Consider the following 25,440-nt stretch of genomic DNA (forward strand, 5'->3'; position numbering starts at 1 on the left):
CAGATCCTGCACAATCAACTACAGACTAAACCTGGCAGCATGGCTAATCATGTAATCATACGAATGACACCTCTTAGTAAAGCTGTGATGGATGTTATTTTGGAAGCCAGAAGGCCTAGTACTAGAAAATCTTATGCTGACAAATGGAAGAGATTTTGTGCTTGGAATCAAGCACAAGGAACTGATACAGCAGAACCACATATTCCTCAGATATTACAATACTTAACTGAGATGCTTGACAAAGGCCTATCTTTCTCATCAATCAAAATCCATGCCTCTGCCATTTCAGCTCATTACAATACAGAGCCACCAATCTTTTCTCATCCTTTACTAAAGCGGTATCTTAGAGGAGCCAAAAACCTAAGGCCTCCTAGAAGATCACCATTACCTGCATGGGACCTCAATTATGTGTTGGAAAAGCTCACCCTGCCTCTATTTGAACCAGCCGCTACTGCTGATATAAAGTTCTTATCATGGAAGACAGCTCTGCTACTAGCAATTACTTCAACAAGAAGAGTTTCAGAGCTACAGGCCCTCATGGCTGTAGAGCCTTTTATCATTTTTTACCCAGACAGGGTGTCTCTGAGGACAAATCCTACTTTTATGCCTAAGGTGGTTTCCATTGTGGCTCTTAACCAAACAATTCATCTGCCAACTTTTTATCCAAATCTGCAGAACAAAGGGGAGAGAATTCTGCATTCTTTGGACGTACACTGGCAGCTAAGATTCTACTTGAGCAGGACAAAAGCTCTAAGAAAAACTGAGCAATTACTAGTGTCATATGCTGCAGGATCAGAAGCAAAGGCTATCTCAAAGCAGACAATTTCAAAGTGGATAAGCCACTGCATCCGTTTCTGCTACTTACAACAGTAAGGGCATTAGGTCTCATTCCACCAGAGCTGCAGCTACTTCAGCAGCCTTTCTCAGAGGAGTACCAACCAAAGATATTCTAGAGGCTGCAACTTGGAGTTCGGTTCACACCTTTACAAAGCATTACCATTTGCCTCTCTACTCTAAGTCCAGGGCAGGCTTTGCCACTGCAGTTCTGCAGGTCCTTATAGCCGCACCTAATGCTGTTTAGCTCCAGCCTCCCAACCATAGCTTTGGGATTCTACCCAAATGTAATTACTGCAACAGTGAAACTCGAAAAACATAGTACAGTTGTGTACACTTACCATAAATGTAGATGTTCGAGTGTATTCACTTTTGCAGTCCAGGTAACCCTCCTACCATCCCCCTGTCATTCTGCAGTTTATCTTTCCTTCTCTATCTTCTACAACCTATGTGGTGTATTTGCTTGTAGATGAAGGTAAAGTTTATATTGAAGTATATATATATATATATATATATATATATATATATATATATATATATATATATATATATATATATATATATATATATATATATATAATATTGCTACCTTTTTGGGGGCACCTAACATCGGGGGCAAGAAAAACTAAAGACACTGGCGTCGGCTGCATGTTTTATACCCCTGACGACCTGACGTCATGGAAGAGGAGACAGCAACCGACACAGGACCCAAGACTTTGGAATTCAGGCCGACTGAGGGCAACCTGCCAGCAGATTATCCAAATGTAATGACTGCAACAGTGAATACACTCAAATATCTACATTTATGGTAAGTGTACACAACTGTACTTTCCAGGGCTTCTTTCCCTGGTCAATCCTACCAGCGCTCCTGAAGAGTGGCCCAACTCCTTTCCTCTGGAGGTGGTTGGGGGATGTTTCTCCTTGTACCCTTCTGCCTGGCTAACCATTACCACCGATTCTTGGGTACAAAGGATTATAACCAGAGGTTATCGTATCCCCTTCGATCTTTGTCCCGCCCCTTCAAAAAAACCTTCCCGATGTTCCACCCAGTCAAAGGGAAGAAGCAGCACTAGAGATAGAAAAGCTGCTAAGAAAGAGGGTCATCCAAATAGTCCCTCCAGACCAGATAGGATCCGGATTCTACTCAAGACTATTTTTGGTGCCAAAGAAAACCGGGGACTGGAGACCAATTTTGGATCTCAGTGTATTAAACAAGTTTGTGAGAGTACAAAATTTCTGGATGGTCACAATACAGTCTATCCTCCTGCTTTTGGAAAAAGGCAATTGGATGTGCTCGATAGATCTCCAAGATGCATACTACCACATAAAAGTGGACAGGTCATCAAAAAGATTTCTGTGCTTCCGTGCGGGAGCCAGTCACTACCAGTTCAGAGTACTGCCCTTCGGACTCTCTACAGCCCACAGAGTATTCACAAAGTGCATGGCAGTTGTCACAGCTCACTTGCGACTTTAAGGATTCCAGGTGTTTACATACCTAGACGACTGGCTCATTTCCGCCCCCACCAGACATCTACTGGAAAAAGCCCTGGCATACTCCCTCCTCGCTGCTCAAAGACTAGGCCTAACCATAAACTGGAAAAAATCCAATCTCACCCCATCTCAGTCGACAGAATTCATAGGGGTTATCTTGGATACAAAATACTGCAGAGCTGCTAGTCCAGAGCACAGAATTCTAAGGATAAAGCCAAAACTAATTCCAATCCTTTCAAGGAAAAAATCCACGGCTCACTCAGTTGTACAGCTGTTGGGTTCCATGGCAGCCTCCATCACCATTGTTCCCCTGGCCAGGTTTCACATGAGGCTTCTACATTGGCTACTGTTCACCCAATGGTATCCTTTTCAGCACCCTCTTTCAGCCATGATTCGAGTAACCCACAGGTGCAAACAGGATTTAAATTGGTGGATGACTCACAATCCATCACAATAGTCTCACCCCTTCTCCTCCCCAGCAACCCAGGGCCACACTGACCATGGACACCTCCCTGATGGGGTGGGGGGGCTATGTCAGGGACGGACAGTCCAAGGCACTTGGTCCAAACTGGAGGCCCATCTGCATATAAATGTTCTAGAGCTGAGGGCAGTGCTTCTGGCGTTGCAAGCATTCCATCCCCTGCTGCCATCTGGGACAATTGCGAGTCAATCAGACAACATGGCGGTGATCTGGTACATCAACAAGCAAGGTGGAACCCAATCTTACCCCCTTTGTCATGAGGCCATGAGGATATGGCAGTGGACGATGGCTACCAACCATTTTCTTCTAGCAATGCACATTCCCGGGAGGTCCAACGTGATAGCAAACAGACTCAGCAGGTGCATTCTTCAACCTCACGAGTGGTCCCTGAATCCCTTGATAGCGGCAGAGATCTTCCACCGCTGGGGCTGTCCTTGCTGCGACCTCTTTGCATCCCTGATGAACTACAAATGCAGCAACTACTTCGCCCTGATTTCCCCTCTGGGACAGTCACCCAGGGACCCTCTAGTCCATGATTGGCCCTCTGGTCTTCTTTATGCATTCCCACCTTTTCCCCTCATTCCCCAGTTTCTGAAGAAAGACCATCAGTTGAAGAGCAAGGTGATCCTCATAGCACCATATTGGCCTCGACAGATTTGGTTCCCCTTCCTTTGACCTCGCCTACTAGGTCGACCATGGATTCTCCATCCAACACCGGAGTTGATCTCACATCCAGATAATCTGATTCATCCCAACTTGAACAGCCTGAAGCTCATGACTTGGCTACTCCAATTCCCTTGATTGCCAAGCAGAATGATCTTTCTTTACCAGTACGTGATAGTCTCATTGCTTCTCATAAGTCTTCCACTAGAATTACTTATCTGAGCAAGTGGAAAAGATTTACCCATTGGCTGAAAGATAAACAAGTAGACCCCTTTTCAGCAGCAGTGTTGATAATACTAGACTATCTGGCCAACCTTTTTCAATCGGGTCTGTCGGCCTCTACCATTAGAGTTCATTTGGCTGTAATTTCTAATTTTTATGAGGGTGTCCAAGATTCCTCTCTCATGTCCCATAAATTGTGCAAGACCTTCATAAAAGGTGTTGAATCATCTGAAGCCACTTTTTAGAGAACCTATTCAACCGTGGGATTTATCATTAGTTCTACAAGCTCTGACAATGTCACCTTTCGAACAAGCCTCTTCTTGAGACCTCAAGTATTCGTCATGGAAAACCTTGTTTTTGGTTGCCATTACTTCTGCCAGATGTATTTCTGAGCTTCAAGCTTTATGTATCAAGAGTCCATACTTGATTTTTCATAGAGATAGTGTCTCTGAGAACTAATCCATCTTTTCTGCCTAAAGTGATCTCTGAAATGTCCATTAATCAAGCCATTGAATTGCCAGTTTTATTCCCAATCATTCAAACAGAGGAGAGTATTGCCTACATACCCTAGATATCCACAGGCAAATCCGTTTTTACTTAAACAGGACTAAACCCTTTCATAACTCTGACTGTTATTTTTGGTCTTTTCTGGACCTAGATTAGGATTTGCTGTTGCTAAGGTCACATTAGCTAGATGGTTGAAGGACTGTGTGACCTTCATTTATAAACAACGTAACATCTCGTTGCCTACTAACATGAAAGCTTATTCAACAAGGTCGGTGGCAACTTCTGCTGCCTTCCATGCCAGACCATGACATGACATCTGTGCAGCTGCAACTTGGGCTATGCCTCATACCTTCATCAATCATTACAAATTGGATTTGGCCTCCCGGGGAAGAGCATCTTTCGGTTCTATGGTGCTCAGGAATGTCCTTCCATGAGAGCCTCCCAGGAATAGAGGTAGCTGGGGACTCTGTCCCATGCGTAAGGAATGAACGAGGATTAACAATATCAGATAAAGAAGTTATGTCTTACTATAACATTCCATCTGTATTGTTGATCCTCATTCAGTCATTACGACCCTCCCTCCTTCCCCCTCCTGTGGCTTCTAGTGGATCTCACCTTCCGGTTCTCTTAGGTTATTTGACCAGAGGTGGCCTCTACCTTCTTTTGACTTGCAAACTCAATCTGAGGTAACAGGGAGAAGGGGGATTATGGGTAAGAGTTTAGCTCGAGAGTTTGAGGCTGACGCGAGCTTGGAAAATGGCCGGCTCTGTTCCGAGGTTGGAACCAATACCCATGCATAATGACTGAACAAGGATCAACAATACAGATGGAACGTTATGGTAAGACATAACTTCTTTATTTAAAGCATGCTTACCCTCACATTCCCATTTGTCAAGCATTTTGCATGTTTCTTATGATTTTATGCATCTTATAAGTTCATAGGTCAATACTAGGTTATCAGTCTACAGACTGTTGTAATCCTAGCCAATAACCAGAGGTTAAGATCAAACCCTGTACCATGTTTTTGTATCTGTGAGGTAAAGACCTTAACTATTGTACCTCCAACTGTCAGTTCTCTGTCATACCTTTGGATTATTTACTGCTGTAAGGGTATTGGCAAAGTATCTGGCTCCAGTTCTTTTATTGCAGACTTCAAGGCATTCACATTTTCCATATTTGGACAATCATCTTGTATTTGCAGACTTTTTCCAGTTGTCCAGAGTCCTTGACAAGTGTTCAGAAATGTTTGCTCAGTCTAGGGTTTCAAGTGAACTCACAAAAATCTTCTCTCATTTCTTCTCACAGAATAGTTTTTCTGAGATGCCTGCTAGTTTCTGCCCTGGGAAGAGCTTTTCATTAAACAGAGAAAGAAGAGATGCACCAAGAGATCTTCCTGAGCTTTTCCAATAAATCTGTGGTATCTGTGAAAGAATTTTTCAAGATTCTGGGTTTCATGGTCTCTATGATTTTCACGATTCCCTTGGTCAGACGTCATATGAAGAAAATTCAGTGGTTCCTCAGATCAGTCTATACTCAGCATCAACTCCCTTATATTTTCAGACCTGATTTCTGGGGTTTATAAGAAGGAGCTACTGTGATGGGTGGACCAGTTCTCCCTAAATCCTCTCCCCTCTCCCTTCCACCTGCTGTTCAGACTTTGCCTGAAGGGCTGCATCAAAAGGAGGGAAAATGCAACATCTGTGGAAAAATGAGGACAGATAGAAGCACATCAAAGTCAGAGATGATGGCAATAATAAATGCTTTGAAAACCTTGAATCATCTATTTTTCTGGGACCTCTGCAGATGATTACAAATAACAGCACATTGGGAAAAAAACACCACATTAATGTGGTACATGAATCGGAGACTCCCTATCTTCTACCTTTTGCAGCCTTGCTGTGATAGCCTGGCAGCAAATTAGCAGTTTGACTCCTGTTTTTTTACATTCTGTCAGAGAACAGCATTGTAGCAGACAGGCTAACCAAGACCAGGGCAGGCCCTGATAAATGGAAAGTGCACCCAGGGGTCTCCAGGACTTGATACATTGATACAGTTATGGGGAAAACCTCAAGTAAATCTGTTTACCTCTCTTTGAAAGAGACATTTAAAGAAATTCTCCTCAGGATTACTTGCAGACAAGCCTGGAAGACAGATGCATTCTAATTCCCCTGGACAGGAATATTCCTCTGTGCCTTTACACTTTTCTTCTCAAGATTTATAAGGATTCTTCAACTATAGTAGTGGTAACTCCCTTTTGGCCCAGCTAACAGTGGCTGACCCTTCTTTTGAGTCTTGCCAAATGCAGTTGCTGCAAGCTTCCCAATGGACTGGATTTAATCACAAAGGGCAGGGGGTTTTGGTAACACCCCCAGACTGAAAATTATTCAGATGACTGCCTGGACAATAGAATTGATACCTTTTAGGCACCTTTTTTTCTGTAGACATACAGCAGGTACTATAGAAGGACAAAAATGTTACTAGGAAATCATATGTGTAAGTGGAAAATATTTCCTAGTTGGAACCATTCCAAAAAATTGGACCCTTTTGAGACCTGGTTGTCTCTGATTTTTGATTATTTGTTTGAGTTATTGAGCTCTGGCCTTTCTTAATCTTCATTCAAGATTCATTTATCAGTCAGTTCTACTTGCTTGCCATTGGGTCCTCCTTTCTTTCTGTCCTCAAGTTGAGCAGTTTTTGAAAGTGGCTTTTACTTTTGCCCACCTAGAAAATGGTGGTTCCTCCTTAACTTTGAGCTTGAAAAGCTGTCTTCTTCCATTAGCTCATCAGGCTGCCTTAAGGGTCTTAACATTGAAGACTGTATTACTCATTGGTCAGACTTCTGCAAGAAGGGATAGCCGAGTAACAGTGAGTCAACCCTACCTGATTTTTGGCAAGGAGAAGTTTTCTTTGAGAACAAATCCTTCTTTTATGCCTAAAGTAGTTTCAGAGTTTACCTTGAGCTTACACATTCATCTCCTAACTTTTTTCCAGAACCCAAAAACAATTGGGCAATACTACTTCATACTTTCAATGTCCACTGGCAACTCAGATACTTGGACAGAACCCAGTAATTCATGAAAGTCAATCAGCTTTTTCTCTCCAATGAAGGTAAGAGAAAAGGACAGCCAAGTGTCAAAGCAGACACTTTTTAATATGGTTAAATACCACAAGGAGCAGCTACAGGCAATATTCCAAGAAGCTTTATTAATCTCTCTAGCGCCTCGGCCAAATTGCCCTCACTGGAGTACAAAAAACATTATTACTCACAAATTAAATAGTCTTCACAATAAAATAATTAACAATTAATTACATACTTCCAATTACATTTCGTGTTTAACCCCTTAGGAGCCAGAACATTGTATTTTAAAATATACACAGTTTTTTTATGTAACAGTTTGTCTTTTAAACTAACTCCATCCTGCATATGTAAAACTACTTGCTCCAAAATACAACCTCTCAACACAGAAGCATCACTATTATGAAAGTCCCTAAAATGGAGAGCCAGAGGGCTTTCAAGATGTACATTTTTAATATCCCTAACATGCTCGATATCTCTAGCAATTAGTATAAGTACTCCTCTTTCTTTATGAAATTCACATGCTCATCTCTTTCCAAATGTGTCTCCTGTAGCATTGCTATTTGCAATGTGCATTTCTTAATGTAATTCAGTACTCTTACCTTTTTGTGAGTACATGTGTCTTCTTCTTCATATTATTCTTGAAATGTAATGTAGCCATTATGATGAGATGTTATTATCCCCACCTGTTTTGTACATGATGTGACGACCGTGCCCTGGCCCAGCAATCAAGGAGCCTCAATCCTCACCACTAACACCAGGGAGGTTGTCTCATAGAAGAGGAAAGGATAACTAATACATACAATAAAGTACAATTTCCCTTAAGTGCACACAGAGATCACAGTCAGTCTGGGGCTGGCTGCGCCCTTGCTCACCAGATCCCCAATAAGACTCCCCACTGGCACAGCTATAGGGTCCAGGTCTCAGCCTAATTGGGCAAGCTAGAACCTCCAGTACCCTCTCTGTCCAACCAGTGCTCCGTGTCCCTGCCAAGTAGCTGACACAACACACGCACACTTTGAGATAAGTATTTATACAACTTCACAGACACTCCAGGGAAAGGCTGACAGAGATTCTCCAGCTCTGCCCCTTTACCTAGACTGTACAGTAGTAATTACTGCCACCACCCAGTTAATAATAGCTGCTAAAAGGCCATTAAAAGGGTGTCCAATTATTACTGTGCAATATTAATATCCAATGGTAGTATGACTAACAGGCAAGGCTTACTTTAGAGTGTTCTATTACAATAACCTCTATAAATATGCAGTGTATTCTAGAGCTTCTCTCTACACAAAACAGCCACAGGTAGAAGGTTTTAAAAATATTTCATAATAAATAATTAAAACACAAGACAAAATTACTGCACCACAGTGATATCTAAGAGTTCAGAGATCACACAGAAACTTAAAATAATACAGTAGGACAGGTCTGATTTCAAAGAAAAATACCTAATTAATCTTTACTAGCTTTAACTATCCCTACAAGAAGTCACAGTGCTAGAAACGTACATGTGAGCATAGGCAGAGTGCTGGTAAGTTAGATATCCAAGATCAAAATGCTTCAAGTCTCTGTCTGAGACATAGTTTATAAAACATCACTAACAAACATGTCTCTGGGTCCTCCCCAGATTACATCATGTTGACACTTAGGTTTTCCCAGTATTCATGTTGCATCATCTTGACACCTGCTCTGAGTTCCCAGGCTAATAGAAACTGCATTGTTTAGCAAGCTAACACCTGCACAGGAGAATACAACACTAAAAGGCATTTCACATATACACTCTAGCAATTAGTCCTTAGTTAACACAATAGACGGAATGTCTTCAGCCAGCCTGACTGGAACCAACTTTAAAGATCAAAGAATGTCATAAAATCATTTCAATTTCAAAAGACACATTTGAAAGGCTTGACTTAGTTCTTCTTTACAGCAAGGGGGCAATTGAAGTTCACATTTTACAGTGTTTTTCTTTCATTTAAAAACACACGCCTGTATTATACATTTATTTATGCAAATAGAATTTTTAAACGCTTCCAGCATTTGTGTTACATGCACCCACTAATGTTTGGAAGCTTAATTTCACATTTCAAGGTTTTTTGTTTTAATGAAAAAGGTCTATATTATAGCATCGAACATTAACTTGTCGAACACCTAAATGTGAACCCCTAAATGGTGAAAGTGAACGGCCAATTACACAAGTTTTTTTACAGGGAAATTTTTGCTTGGCCGTGATCGAGAATTTGCCCTTTTCCCTGATGTAGAGCGATAGTTAGTATATTTAGTTACGGGGTGCCCCCCACATTTGGGTGTGGGGGGGCATAGCCTCCCACTTGCTTAGGGTTTGAAAGTATGTTTTGTTTCGTTTTCCGCCGGCCAAGCAAATTTTTCCCTGTAAAACACATTTGCGTTATTGGCCATTCGCGGTTTGTAGCTTTCGACGTTTAGGGGTTGACATTTAGGTCTTCAACAACCTAAATGTTCGATGCTATAATATAGACCCAATGAAACACCCAAACAAAACCAAACACACCCCCAGAACACTCTCATAACCTTTTAACTTAAAACAAATATGCAAAACTATGTATATCTTCAAATAATGAAGTTTAACCCTCCTGATAGGAACAATTGTCCTAAATCAGCAACTGCACCCCACAGGCATTACCTAACCTACTGGCCATCCTTTTTTATCTCTATTCTCTTCCCAGATGTGAAAAACTGCTTGTATGCTTTCAGAAAACATTAACTTGTAGCCTTAAGAAAAAGTGCACCTGCTATTTTTAAATAAAACTAAATTATATTTTGCTGTAGTAAATACATTGGGAAGCTATTTCTTATTCACTTTCAGTAATTTCAGACATTGATTTTTTTTTACTGAACTGCTTGCTCATGTACAATTTAATTTTACATTTCCCTCAACAGTGTTCACTCTCATGGTTTATTACCTGCATCTATAGTCAGCATGTCTCAATGGAAACATAAGAACAAGAATGTACAGCTATCCTCAGCTGCTGACTTCTCGCCTCACACAGACCATTTATTTGCAAAAGGGAAAATGCATTCACCATGTTTTCTTTTTTTTCAAACCCACATTCTTTCACAAAAGCCTTGTTCTTAGATTAAGCCAGTGGCATTAATCCAGATGTGCACATATGCAAAAGTAAGTTAAAACATCATAACTCTACATATATTATAATCATTCCATGTTTACACCCCACCCAACAGACCAAAATTATTGCATGCGTCACATGCTTTTGTCCAGCCTTTCTTCTCTTTTTAAATTGTAATGCCTGCATTTCTTAAAATAAAAAAGTACTTTTGTACTTTGGTATCTTTATCACATACAGCAATCACTGAAAAGTGATTACTAATACAAATCTGCTTTACTATATAAAATGTAATTCATATAATTTTTTATTTATTTGACATTGGTTTACTGGGAAAGTCAGACTGGGTATGAGCCCATTTTCAGTGGAGGCCTGAGAAGAAAAGCTCTAAATTACAATTTAAACAGAATTACAGATCAACATTGGTTGCAGTTGGTTAACTAAGACAATCACACAGGAGTACAGTTTGTGGATACAATAAAAGAAGAAAGTAAGCAAATATAAAGCAAGCAATAAAGTTGAACATACATTATATAGAAGATAAGTTCCTAATATGCATGTTACATAATAATGTTTGAAAAATATAGTACAAAATAAGTAACAAATCGTAAAAACTATATGCACAGTATATCATGAAATGCTTTATACAAATACCATTCAGTAACTGCTAAGTAAGTTTATTTTGTTTTTTAGTGATCTTTTAAACATTCATGACATGAAGTGAGGTATATGTTTTTCAGTCCACCCACAAGGCTTAACAAAGTCAGTACAAGTCCAGTCTTGGCCACTTTTTCTTGTAAAGCCATATTTCACAAATGTGATTTATGCTTTAGAAGCTCACATTTATTCACTAATTTCAGTGTTGCTGGTCTTCTTTCTGTTTATCTTCATTTTCCATCACTAGAATCTGATTCATGTCCAAGGTACTCCTGATTTTTTGTAGTCAACCCCTGTGCTTTCATTCTGTCTGTCGAGCATTTTCATTTGGAACATTGGAAGAAGTTTCATTGGCAAAGTTGCTCTATGAGCTTTATTGCCAGAAGAGTGAGATGCAGTGTCATCTGCAGTTTTATGGCACACTTTTTGTTGCACAAACATTCCGTATTTCTACCTTAGCTTGTTGTGCATCAAAAATTGTGTTCAGTCCTCTAGGAAAAAAAAAACATTCTGAATACATCTGCATACAGCAGCTTGAATGTCACACCTGCCTTTCAGCATTTCCTGATTGCCAGGATAAATTTGCTTCTCTTCTGCCTGATGTACAGTGAATAATCATTTACAACAAACATACTGCTGTATCCAGTTTTTAATAATTTGCCCTTCTGCCACAGATTTGTCAGGATCAACAACTTCTGGTATGATTGCATCTGTACTAATACAGGTTTTAGCTGCTTTCTCATGGTCAGGTCTGAAGCGTACATTTGATGTGCCCTTTCAGTTAACACAGCCTGCTTACTTGTGGTTTGGTAAAATTAATAGTCTGTTCCTTTTAGTGTCTCTGAAACTGCAGAAAATCTTGTGTTTTCTCTGCATGTTCTTTCCTCTAACTCTACCATTTTTTTTGTAACAGCACTGCTTGAGAATTTTATCAGTTCATCTGAATAGCTGCTTAAAGCTTCTTCCATTTTGTCTATCCTTTTGTTATGTGAGTTGATATACTCCTTCACTGTTTATTTTAATCAGCTCTGAGTACAACTGGTTTATTTTTCCCCCAACACTGTTTCATTTATTTTAATCAGCTCTGAGTACATCTGATTTATTTTTCCCCCAATTTACTGGAACTCATCTGTTGTACCAAAGCTGGAGCTTAAACTGCTTTTTGCTGAACAGGTGCAGGATTCTTCCCAGTCAGTATTTTCTCTTCACCTTTTCTAGTTGATTTTCATTCAGGCTCTTTAAGTTGTTTCTTTGCTAGCATCCAGGTAGTGTACTTACTAGCCAGTAACTGAATTTTACTAAAATGAAGAAATACTAGCCCCAATCTGTCAGTTTAATTTTTCACACTGGGCAAGCTGAAATTAAGCTGTTGATCAGTGTGCAGCCATCTTAGAAGTCTCTGGTCTGTCATATCCTTGGAAGGATATAACTCACATAACTTAGGCTACTACAGCAGTGATCAATTAGACATCTACTGTCATGGTAAGTTCCATTTACGCAGCTATACTTTTCTGTTACCTACAGAAATCACATTCAGCTGACCAAGAAATTTATTTTATTTATCCGTTTATTTTCTTGCTTTCTTTTGTTTTCCAGGAAACTCCTGAGTAGGAATCCCTTTTCAGTGGATGCCCAAGAAGCAAAGCTGCACATTTATACATAACTTTCCTAGACAGACATCATGTAGAGTATAACACATTAGCAAAATATCACAATTAAGAACATTAAAGTACAGCAATCCTGGTAGCATGAAAATAGAAGTAGCAATGCAGTAAAAAAATGACACATTATACAATACAACAGGAGATAAATTAAATGGTACAGTCACTTATTAGTACTTATTTCAATCATAAACATTTCACTATAGGATGTCAAAGTATAGACATGATCAGACTATACTTATACAGAATTCCTTTCTTTGGGTGTTTCTCTGTACAGTCAGTAGACCTCAAAAAGAACTTACATTTTCATAGGTAGATTCATAGGTAGGTACTAGGCTATCGGCCCAAGGGCCTACGTAAGCCTAGCCAACAAGGTTCCCTGGCTTACACCACCCAAGAAAGTTATTTTCCTGTGCCACTGTCAAGCAGACACAGAAGTGATCCCCGGGGTGCATTTCCTATTTCCCATCCACTCATCAAGATTTTTCTTGAAGAGTGCTAATGAAGAGCTTTGCTTGACATAGATGGGTAGCCTGTTCCAGAATATGAGAAGTCTCTGGGACAGGAATCTATCCCTCCAGCATATCCTGTTTATTGTGGTGACAAGGTTTAGGTCCCTAGAGCGTGTAGCTTGGAGCGATTGGGATTTCTTTAGGTGTAGCATGTCCAACAGCTCTGGGTTTGACATAGCTTTATATGTTAGGCAGAGATCACCTCGGAGTAGGCAATATGCTACATAGTAAAGCTGCAGCTTTTTGAGGCGGTCAGTGGAGGGCATTTGTTTGAGGCCAGTAATCCTCTTTGTGAGGTACTTCCTTGGCCTTTCCAGCTGCTGCAGATGTCTTGTGAGGTTCATTTCAAAAGGGGTGTTGTACTCTATAATGGATCTATTGATTGTTGAGTAGAGGGGAACAGTGACCTCTTTTTTTCCTGGATGAGAACCCTTTTATGATGAGGTGTGCCACGTAGAAGGACTTCCTGACTACTGTGGTGATGTGACTGTCAGAGGAGAGACTACTGTCCACCTGGGTCCCAAGGTCTTTTATCACACATTCGGTGTTAAGTAGATTGCTGCCTATGTGGTAGTTCATGGGTACACAGTTTTTACCAAAGGGAGTGACACTGTACTTTTTGGCATTGAGCTTGAGGCCATGGCTCTGACACCAGGCATCTGTCTCAGCGAGGCCCTTCTGTAGGATGTCCACATCATTTGGGGACTTGACTATGGCTCTTAGTTTGCAGTCATCTGTGAACTTTGCTAGCCAGAGGCTTTCTGTGTTAGCCTGTTCTTCAATTTAAGGTATTAGCATATTTTCCTAGTTATTTTGTATGTCTTTAATAGAGCGATCGAAATGCTGGTAAGATAGGCTGAAATGCTGATGGGTAGGATAACCAGGAATCAGTGGATGTAATGTGATCCTATCTCACCTACATTCATTACTGACGGGCGCGGAGCCGAGAGTTGGCTCCGACTCGGCCACTATAACTAGCACAAAGTCTCTCATTGGCTGGGCTAACCCTGTATCCCAGGATGCATCACACCCAAACCCCCAGATCTCGTTTGCTGCTCCTAGAGTAACGACGTGGTCTCGACTTGGCTGTGGCTAGGTACCCTCTCTTTTGTTTTTGAACTTATAGCTTCGAGTTTATTATACCAAAAAAAGCTATTCTAATAGCTATGTTGTCTGTTGTATCCATTGTTGTGACTGGTTGCGTTGTTGTTGGTTAATCCTTCTGTTTGGCGGGCTAGGCCCGTTTAAGTTAGAGGGCCTTTGCCCTATCGTGTGTTGTTAGTGTTCGGGCATTTAAGTTAGAGCCCTTTCCTCCCTCCCTACCTTGTGTTGCTGAGTGTGCGTCGTGTGATTTATTGTGTAAATTCGAAATATTGTTGCTGCTTGTGGATTGTGTTCCTTATGTCGGGCAAGGAACCAAAAGAACATAAGCCATCTGGCTTTAAAAAATGCGCCAAATGTGAGTATAAGATGTCGCTGACTGATGGCCACGCCATCTGTGTATATTGTTTCGGTGCCATACACTTGCAGGAATCCTGCAGTGTCTGTCATGCTTTCTCTGCCAGGGTTTTACAGGAGAGAAAAAATAAACTTATCCTCAAGGGTTTGATTAAACCCTCCTTTGAGGAAACTTTGGCGTCCTCTCCTCCCTCTGAGAAATCCAGGTCCAAGTCTAAAATGAAGTCTCCGGCTCCGACTAGTTCATCGGAGCCTCTGGAGAAAAGGTCTAAAACTACATCTCCTTCCTCGGCTCCACTGGTCTCGGAGCCACAGGAAGCACTGTCCAAGGCTATGTCTCTTTCCTTGGCTCCACTGGTCTCGGAGCCACAGGAAGTATTGTCTGTTGCGGGATCAGCTTCTTTGACTCCACGGTCGTGGACGCCAAAGGAGGTTGCGGTGGTTCTTGAGCTTGCTTCGGCTCTGATCCTTTTGGAGCCAATTCGGAGCCGTTCCCCAGTCTTGTCTCGGTTCTGACAGAGAAGGTTTCTCGACCCCCGTCTGTCTCCTCCAAGTCCTCCAGGCTCTCGGATTTGGATGTCGATAGGGTGGTCCAGAGGCTCCTCCAGTCGCCAGTGTTTACTAAATTATTTTCAGCTCCAGCCCAGTCGGCTCGAGAGCCAGCTACTATATTGGTTCCATTTCTTCCTCCTCCGACAACCTCGGTGTCATCGGAGCCAGAGTCTGCCGAATTGAGTGAAGTCCCTGGGTCGGCTCCGAAACCTCCTGCTAGTCTTTCGGATCTGACATTGGCTCTAACCTTTTCCATTCCTTCTACAGGTTTCGGTACTCAGGTGTCCTCAGTCGAACCCGAGGGGGATACATTGGGGCTTCAGACTGCGGCTCCGAGTCTTCCCCTTGGTGCTTCAGCTAGGGGTACCCCAACTCTGGTCATGGTCTCGGAGGCGGGTTTTTCATCCGATTCTGGTGGACCTGCCTTTGAGGCTATGAGGAGCGCACTGGCCAAGTCCATAGTGACTTCACGTGAATCAGCAACTCCTTCCCTAGATGCTGCGACTAGAGCTTCTGGTGCCCCCCTATCTCTGGACAGTGGGGCTCCTAGGCCTGAGGATACCTCCATGTGTGGTCCCATACTTTCTGAGGGCCCTTCAGAGTCTGAGCCTGAAGAGCCTCCCAGGAAGAAGTTGTGTAAGAGGAAGCACGTAGACTCCCCAGATGAGTCTGTCACCTCGGACACAGACCTCGATGATGCAGAAGGGTCCCCGAAGTCATCCTCTGATGATGTCTCATTCTCCGATATCCTGGAGATCTTGAGACAGCGGGGTGACTGGCCATCCAAAAACCCTTCTGAGGAGGAGTCGGTCTTCCTCAAGGCCTTCGGAGCCCAGCCTTCCACCTCCTGGGTGTCTCCATCCTTCGATGAATTATTGGATCTTATTTGTCGAAGGGTGTGGGAACACCCTGACTCTGTGGAGCCAGTTCCTAGCCGCCCCAATAAGTTCTTATCTGCGCCTCCTGGAAAATAATTTTTGACCAAGGGAGTACCTGTGGATGCTATGGTGGTGGTGTCTGCCACCCAGCAGGACGTGGCAGAGGCTTCTACTTCCATCCATCCTCCTAATAAGGAGTCTAGGAGTATGGATAGGTATGGGAAGCATACCCTGTCTTCAGCGACCTTTACATTGCGGTCGCTGAATTACTTGTGTCATTTTATGCGGCTCCAAAAGGATCTCGTAAAGGAGTTGGGAGATACCCTGTCGGGTAACTTGCCTGAGGCGTTGGCCCAGTCTGTTAACGCCCAGCTGTCTACCCTTTCTTCCATCATCAACTTGTCCATGAGGCTCATATCTTATGCAGCCGTGGGGCGGGTAGAGCAGCGATTTCGGGCGTAGCCCTTAGGAGGCAAGCTTGGATGCGCTTGTGTCATTTTGCGGAGGCTTTCAAGTCTTCTTTCACGGACGCCCCATTCGACGGGTCCTCCCTTTTTGGACCCAAAGTGAAAGACACCCTCACTAGATGTGAGCAGGAGGGTAAGACTTTGTCTGCAGTTGGGGCCCGTTTTTCGCTTCCCACTAGACCTTATCCCAAGGCTCAGAGGGGAGGGAAAATGTGGTTCAGAAAGTCTCAAAAGTCTTCCCCTGCCCATCAAAGTGACCCCCCCCTCCAGGGGCAGAGGAGGGGGGAATTTTAATGGAAGGCATCGCCCTAAAGGTGGTGGAGGCCCCCGCAATACAGGAGACTGTGAGTCCTTTCGTGGTTCCTCCTACCAACGTCCCTGAGGAATCACCTGACTGTGCGTCTCCGGAGCCAGTTGGGGGTCGTTTTTCGGAGCATCTTCAGGCCTGGGAGTCCATCACTCAGGATCGTGGGTGCTTCGTATCATCACCGGAGGTTACACCATTCCCTTTATTCGTCCCCCCCGCCGTCAAGAAAATTCCTGGACGTTCCACCCAGTCAACGGGATCAGGCAGCAATAGAGGTCTCAAAGCTGCTAGAAAAAGGAGTCATCCAACCAGTCCCCGCAGACCAGGTCGGATTAGGAACTTACTCAAGGTTATTTTTGGTGCCAAAAAGAACAGGGGACTTGAGACCCATTCTGGATCTCAGCTGTCTAAACCGCTTTGTAAAGAAGTCCAAGTTCCGAATGGTCACTTTGCAATCCATTTTTCCATTGCTGGAAAAAGGAGTATGGATGTGCTCCCTCGATATCAAGGATGCCTATTATCACATCAAGATAAACAAGGCTTCCAGGAATAATTTACGCTTCCAGCTGGAAGCCAGTCATTTTCAATTCCGGGCCCTGCCCTTTGTTCTCACCACAGCCCCCAGGGTGTTCACCAAGTGTCTGGCAGTGGTGACATCTCACCTGAGATGTCTAGGATTCCAGGTGTTTCCTTATCTAGATGACTGGCTCCTCACTGCTCCCACCAGGCATCTACTTGTTCAAGCCACGAGAGCTACTGTCAAATTGGGCCATCTTCTAGGGATTTCATTCAATTGGGCAAAGTCTGTATTGCTGCCATCACAGCGTGTTGCCTTTATTGGCGCAGAGCTAGACTCTGTAGAGATGAGAGCTTTCCTACCGACAGAGAGAATAAAAGTGTTAAAGGCCCAAGTCCTGGCTTTACTACCCCAGGGAAAAGCCCAAGTCAGGGTGGTTCTCCAGTTGTTGGGATCAATGGCGGCTACCATTCTCCTAGTTCCACTAGCCAGGTTACACATGCGAATACTTCAGTGGCTCCTTTCGGTCCAGTGATCATATCAGGAACGCCCCTTGTCCCATCCGATTCTCATCACAGAGAGATGCTGGCAGGATCTACAGTGGTGGCTTCTTTCGTCCAATCTGGATCAAGGGAGACCCTTGAGCCCCCCGTCCCCTATTGCCACAGTAACCACGGACGCCTCCCAGATATGGTGGGGGGGCATTATCTGGGCGAGACGGTCCCAGGTACATGGCAAGACCACGAGGTTCATTTGCATATCAATGTTCTAGAGATGAGAGCGGTGCTTCTAGCATTGCAGGCACTTCACAGCTCTCTTCCCAGGGGAACTATTGTGATTCTTTCCGACAATATGTCGGTTGTCTGGTATCTGAACAAGCAGGGAGGAACCAAGTCCTACCCCTTTTGCAGGGAGGCCATGAGAGTGTGGAATTGGGCGATCGCTTCCCAGCACTTTCTAGTGGCAATGCACATTCCGGGGAAGTCCAATGTGATAGCAGACAGGCTGAGCAGAGCTATTCTGATGCCTCACGAGTGGTCCCTGAACGACAGAGTGGCTGCTCAGATCTTCTCCAAGTGGGGCCTTCCCTGCTGCGACCTCTTTGCCAGCCCCCTGAATGCAAAGTGCAGCAATTTTTTCACTCTGATCCCCCCACAGGGGGAGTCACCCAGGGATGCTCTAGTCCACAATTGGCCCTCCGGTCTGCTCTACGCCTTCCCGCCAGTCCCTCTTCTAACAAGAGTGATTCAGAAAACTACCTGCTTGGGAAGCAAGATGATTTTGATTGCACCACACTGGCCCCGTCAAGTTTGGTTCCCCTTCCTTTGGAAGTATGCGGTGGATGGTCCTTGGATTCTGGACCCAGCTCCAGACCTATTGACTCATCAGTCAGGACAGCTCCATCCATCCCTATGAACACTCAAGCTCGCTGCCTGGCTCCTCCACTTCCGACCTTAGTCAGACAGCATATCTTTACCCCGGAAGTAGTACATATTCTGTCTTCCTCCCACAAGTCTACTAGGAAAATATACTCTAGTAAATGGAAGAGATTTGCAATTTGGGCTCATCAACGTGATCTTGATCCCCTTACAGCCCCGGTGTCGGCGGTGTTATATTTCTTAGCAACACTCTTTAGACAGGGCTCAGCTGCCTCCACTATAAAGGTTCAGTTGGCAGCAATCTCCAATTATTATGTTGCACATGAGCCTTCCCTCATGGGTCATAAGCTGTGTAAAGCCTTTCTGAAAGGAGCCTGGTTGCTTCGCCCTCCGGTTTCGCAACCCGTCTTGCCATGGGATTTAGATGTGGTGCTCAGAGCTTTGACGTCTTCTCTCTTTGAGCCGGCAGCCTCCTGCGAATTGAAATTTCTGTCATGGAAGACTGCCTTCTTGGTAGCCATAACTTCAGCCAGAAGAGTATTGGAGCTTCAAGCCCTTTCTATTAAACCTCCTTATTTAATTTTTCATAAAGACAGAGTATCTCTGAAACTTAATCCTTCTTTTCTCCCTAAGGTCTCTTCTGCCCTTTGTCTCCACCAGTCTATTGAGCTTCCGGTCTTTTTTCCACGGTTTTCCAACAAAGCGGAATACAAATTTCACCAGTTGGATGTGCATAGACAACTGAGGTTTTATTTAGATAGGACACAACAGGAGAGGAAATCAGATCAGTTGTTTGTGTCCTTTTCGGACAATAGAATTGGCAGATCTGTAACTAAGGGCACCATAGCTAAGTGGATTAGAGACTGCATCTCATTTATTTATGCATTAGCGGGTAAGGATCTTCCCTTTCCAGTTAAGGCGCATTCTACCAGGGCTATGTCAACTTCAGTGGCCTTTCATGGTAGACTCTCCATAGATGAGATATGTGCAGCGGCTACTTGGACTTTTCCACATACCTTTATTTCTCATTACAAACTGGACATGGCCTCTAGAGGTCGGGCTTCCTTTGGTTCCACAGTGCTCAGGAGTGTTTTCCAGTGAGCCTCCCAGGATTTAGGTGCTAGGGATGCTGTCCCGTCAATAATGAATGTAGGTGAGATAGGATCACATTACATCTTTTAGTTATGTACTTACCATAACGATAGATGTATGTGATCCATCTCGCCTACATTCTTACGTACCTGCCCTCCTTCCCCCTACCTGTTGGACTTGGAGGAAACTTGTATTCTGATTCCTCTGAGGATATTATTTTTTCTCTCCTCTTACATATATATCCTTGTGGTGTGGTGTATGTGGGAAAATAATATTGGGGCAAACAAGATCTGGGGGTTTGGGCGTGATGCATCCTGGGATACAGGGTTAGCCCAGCCAATGAGAGACTTCGTGCTAGTTATAGTGGCCGAGTCAGAGCCGACTCTCGGCTCCGAGCCCGTCAGTAATGAATGTAGGCGAGATGGATCACATACATCTATCGTTATGGTAAGTACATAACTAAAAGTTATGAACAGATCCCAGACTGTTTCAGGTATGTATTTGTGTTAGTTATAAAAATTAGGAAGTTACTGTTTTTCTTGTTGCTCAATGGGAGGGTGTTCCACAGTTGGCTATACTCGCAAAGATCATGGCCTCCCAGTATGAGTTAAGTTTTATGCATTAGAAATTATGCCTTAGCTACTTCTTGTTTTTGGTACTACTATCTATGCACATCTGATGTAGTCGTTTTTGGTTGTAATTTTTAGTATCTTTATCATAGCACTTTGATTTAGTCCAGTTAACACATTTTCCCTTGAGATTTCTACTTGAAACTTTCTGCACTGCAGTGTTTATATCCTGTTCCGCCATCCTTTTATGTCATCTATTCATCATGCTACTGTACTTAGGCCTAACTAATACCACCAAGTGCTTTAGCTACTGCTAGCTGTCTGCCAGGTCCAGTTCTTCTGAGATAGTAGATCCGAAATGACTAAATTCATTAAAATATATGTCTGATTCTTGAATAACATTTTTATTGTGTGTTCTGCTATGAATTTATATATATGTGTGTTTTATATATATATATATATATATATATATATATATATATATATATATGGATCTACTGAAAAACACTGAAAATCCACTTGTTCAAAAACGAACAGTGAATTCTCGGTTACGCGAAAGTGCACTTAAGCGAAAGTGCACTTCCGCACGATTCAACGAACCATTAAGGAACACAGGTGCTGAAGCACACTACAGTGGGGAAAGGGAATTTATGTGTTGCCCCACTGTAGTGTGATCTTGGAGTTGGTATATTTAAGTAGGGGGGTGTGGGGGCACAGCCCTCCACATGGGGGGGTGCAGGGGGGCTTGCCCCTCTGCAAAACAATGTTTCACTGTTTTTTATTGGTTCATTGAACCGATGATCACGGAAGTGCACTTTTGCTTAAGTGCACTTTCGTGTAACTGTGGGTCTACTGTTTATTTTTGAAAAAGTGAGTTTTCGATTATATACAGTAGACCCATATATATATATATATATATATATATATATCTGTTCTTCTTCTTTCTGCTTTTCCCGGTTAGGGGTCGCCACAGCGGAACTTCAGTTCGCTAATGATTGGCAGTAGATTTTTACGGTGCTGAGGTGCCAGCTCAACACCCAACCTTCAGTGAAGGCACGCCTATTTACGCATGTCTTTCAAACACCACTTGACCATGGAGAGGACATGCAGACTCCACACAGAAGGCGCTCCAGCCGAGAATCAAATGGGAGAACCTCTTGCTGTGAGGCAACAACGCTACCGCTGCACGATCCACGGCTCATAAAAGGCAGGTCTTGTGTACTCAGTATGGTCAACTTTAACAGGGACACTGAAGCTCTGGATGAGGGTCTTTCCTTCTATATTGCTTAGCTTTACTTGGCTAAGACCTTTGACACCATCTCCTATGCAGTTGTCATAAATAAACTCTCCCATCTAAGCTGTAACCCCAGTGTTGTCTGCTAGATAGAAAACCTTCTCACTGACCACTCCCACAATGAACATAGCATGCACCTCTTCTAGTCAGGGGAATGGGGCTGCACCCTAAGCATTCTCATGTGAAATCTAATGTTGAGGAACTTTAGCTCAGTAAGTCTGTGAATGACTACAAATAAGGTGCAGTTGTTAAATCCCTTTCTGAGACTCAGATTCTTCAGTAGATCCTGGATCTGACCACAGCCTGGAGTACCAGGGCATGGGCTTACCCTGAATGCCAAGAAGTGCAGCATAGATACCTTTGACAAAAGCCACCACTTTCTGTCTTCTTAGCATGTCATTGGTTTAAAAAAAAAAAACGGTCATTAAGCACTTTGGTATCTGTTTTAATAAAGAGCTCTCTTTTGACTGCTATGTCTCTGTCATGGTGAAAAGTCCTCTTGCCTTACAGCTTATCTGAGTATTCATCTTGATTCCAATATATTCTGCCTTGATTAAACCTGATGTAAAATATTGTGCCTCATTTATGGTATGCCTGTCTTAGCACCTTGCCTAACCTGAAAGACGCTAAATAATGCTTGCTATCTCTGGAGGTTAAAAGCCCTTTCAGTCTGCTTCATACTGTATAGACTCCGGAAGGGGTGACCTCTGATTAACTTTATGAATTTTCTGTTCAAAAAGTGCAGGGCCATTCATTGTACAATAAATTAGAGTTTTTGTGCACAGTCATTTTAAAAACCTTAACCTCATCTATAGAATTAACGGCACTTGCTGGAGTGATTGGTTCCAATCCCACAGCATCTCTGTTCCTTTGAATAGACCCCCTTTATACAAAAGAAAGTACAATTCTCAGCTATTTTCATAGCCAGCCTTACTGACTGGATAGCTATGTTTGCTGGGACATTGTGGTTCTGATATACTAGTACATTGTATCCAGTGCACAAGTGAATTGGCTAAGCTTTTTGATAACTTTTTGTCCATAAGTATGGTAGCAGCGTATAAACCTGTGACACGTGCTGCATGTGATATCTGTCAGTTATTTAAGTAACTTGCATATTATTCAAACAATTCTTCTTATGGTTTAGTCAAAGAATGCTGAAGCATGGAGAAACTAGAAAAAATTATTTACTACCACCTCACATTCCAGACATGAATGCATGTCTGCTGACATTGAATTGTTAATGATTTGCTATGTTCCTTCTAGGATGAAGAACCGTATGATGAGTTTATGAGGCGGCACCTACAGCAGTATGGATTTTGCACTGGTGAGTATCCTATAAATTACTCGTGTTTTTTTTCCTTAACCAAACCATTCCATGCATTATGATTTGTTCTGTGTCAGCATTTCATTTAGAGGGGAGGGTGAATCAGTCAAGTTTGAATCAGTCAGAAAGTTGTTTCTTTGCATATGTATGCAAGTCTCAGTGTTAGGTTGTTAATGTATAATATCTTACACAGCAGGGGTAGGTAGGGAGCGCTGTGTGTGTGTGTGTGTGTGTGTGTGTGTGTGTGTGTGTGTGTGTGTGTGTGTGTGTGTGTATATTTATGTATATATGTATATGAATGTTGCGCACATACAGACAAACACAAGTGATCATATATTTGACTGTAACTTAAAGTTACATGAATTGAACAAAGAGTGCAACAAGGGAGTTCAGCCTTTACTCTAAAGGTGAGGTGACACTGGTTGGTTATCATAAGTAGGGACTGCAGGAGAACCACTCCCTGTTTGGAGCTGTGGGGATTTTGCCTTGCCTGATGACAAACGTGATTGAATCTCCTGACAGCTTCTGCTACTTGGCTTTTGAGCTCCTTGCTGTTATCCAGGTATTGTTGGTACATCTTAACTGTGGACCTAAATAAGCATCTTAATAATTCTGTATATCCTCCTGGAGGTAAGTGAACTGGGCACAGACATTATTTCTGTCACAAACTTTTAGCAATATGTAAAGAATAGCAAGTACATTATGACAACATGCAGTAAATAAAGAACACCAGTGCAAAATAATATTAGACGTTCAACAACAGTGTAAAGTTTAATATTGTAAATTCTTTACATAATTATTGCTGTCAAAAATGTCAGTAAGAATGTCTCCTAGAAAGGAAAAGCATAAAAGTGCTGGGCATCGTAAGCTTCGGTCACAGCATCAAGGCAGCAGCCCTTTGCCACCCACTGAATGTCTTCTCTAACCAGTTAAAATGTTTGCTGTGTGATGTCACTTGGGATTGCTCACTGCTCTGGCAAGCTGGTGCCAGTCAACAGCTTTATAAACGGGGCTCTCATACTCTGCCAGCAGGCATTCTCTTTGGTCAGTATGTATCAGGAAGTGGAAAATATTTCTTCACCTGCTTCACTGTTGAGGTCTTGTGCACACTCCAGCTCTAATCGAGGAGAGAAAAATTGTATTCTGATGCCCACAGCTGTGTGTAGTGGACAGCATGTGATGTTTGGCAATAGGCAGCAGAATAGATCAATGGACATTTAACAGTAGTGTGAAACTGGGGCTTAGTAGAGTGATGCAAAAAGACAACAGTAAGGTGACACTTCCAGGAGCCATGCATGTGTGTGTACACACCATACATCAACTCCTAGCCTGGAACAAGTAGGAACAGGTCCAGGCTAGGAGTGATAATGCATTGTGTTATAGACACAATTCACTGATGATCATAATATGTTGATATGTTAATTCATCAAAAACTAAGCATATTAGATTTGGGAGACATAAACTGAAAGTTGAATATTTAATACAGCACACAGTGATTGAAACTTTAGACTCATTTAAGGACCTGGGTATATGGGTAGATTCAGCTATGAGTTTTTCTAATCATATCAACCAATTGGCTAATGATAGTTATAGAACTATAGGTTGTATAAAAAGATTTATAAAGTCTAGGAAATCAAACATAATGAAGTCATTGTTTGTTAGTTACATTAGACCCAAACTTGAGTATGGAATAACAATATGGAAATACTGTAAGAAAACAAGCATGAGTAAACTGGAAAGAGTACAGCTGAGATATACTAAGGGCATCCATAGATGTGAAAATCTAAGTTATTATGAAAGACTAAAATATCTGAACTTGTACAGTCTCTCTTACAAATATTTAAGAGGAGATCTTATTCAGGTATATAGGGCATTTAGGGACAACTACCTCTGGGAATGTTTGGGGTTATCAAAAAGTACTAGAGAATCGTCAGATAACCTATGTAGAAGTTTCTATAGAATGGGAAGTGTACTAATTGGTTCTCTGACAGAGTAGCTGATGCTTGGAACAGACTACCAAATTACATTAAAGCAAGTACTAGTTTAGATATTTTTAAGAACAGCCTGGACATTTATTATGGGAAGAAGTGTTTTGGCATATTGGCAAGCTAGAAGGGCTTTAATGGCCGTGCTTGAAACATTTCTATGTATGTATGTATGTATCATCCTAAAGCACTTCATTAGCATAAATCTGTGCTGCAAGCCCCATTTGTACTGCGATCAACACCATGGTTGCCATTTTGCAGAAGAATGCATTATGACAAGAATTTGAATATTGTACATACTGGAATATACTGCATATAGGCAAAAAAGCTAGGGCTACTGGTAAAGAACTTGAGGACTGCATTGACTGCACAGGTAAGCATTTAGATTGTTTGAGATAACACTGTAGAAGGCC

General features: G+C 42.5%; 1 protein-coding gene across 1 annotated transcript in view; it reads left to right on the forward strand.

Annotated features, from left to right (window-relative positions):
• AGBL3 (AGBL carboxypeptidase 3) overlaps positions 1–25,440 on the forward strand; it is a 1,419,881-nt gene that overhangs the window by 284,955 nt on the left and 1,109,486 nt on the right. The window contains exon 3 of the mRNA XM_044087180.1: positions 22,982–23,042. Within this exon, the coding sequence (XP_043943115.1) occupies positions 22,982–23,042 (61 nt within the window). The remainder of the gene's footprint in view (positions 1–22,981; positions 23,043–25,440) is intronic.

This window comes from Protopterus annectens, chromosome 11.part0, assembly GCF_019279795.1.
Source record: "Protopterus annectens isolate FY-2018-M chromosome 11.part0, PAN1.0, whole genome shotgun sequence".
Taxonomy (NCBI): domain Eukaryota; kingdom Metazoa; phylum Chordata; order Ceratodontiformes; family Protopteridae; genus Protopterus; species Protopterus annectens.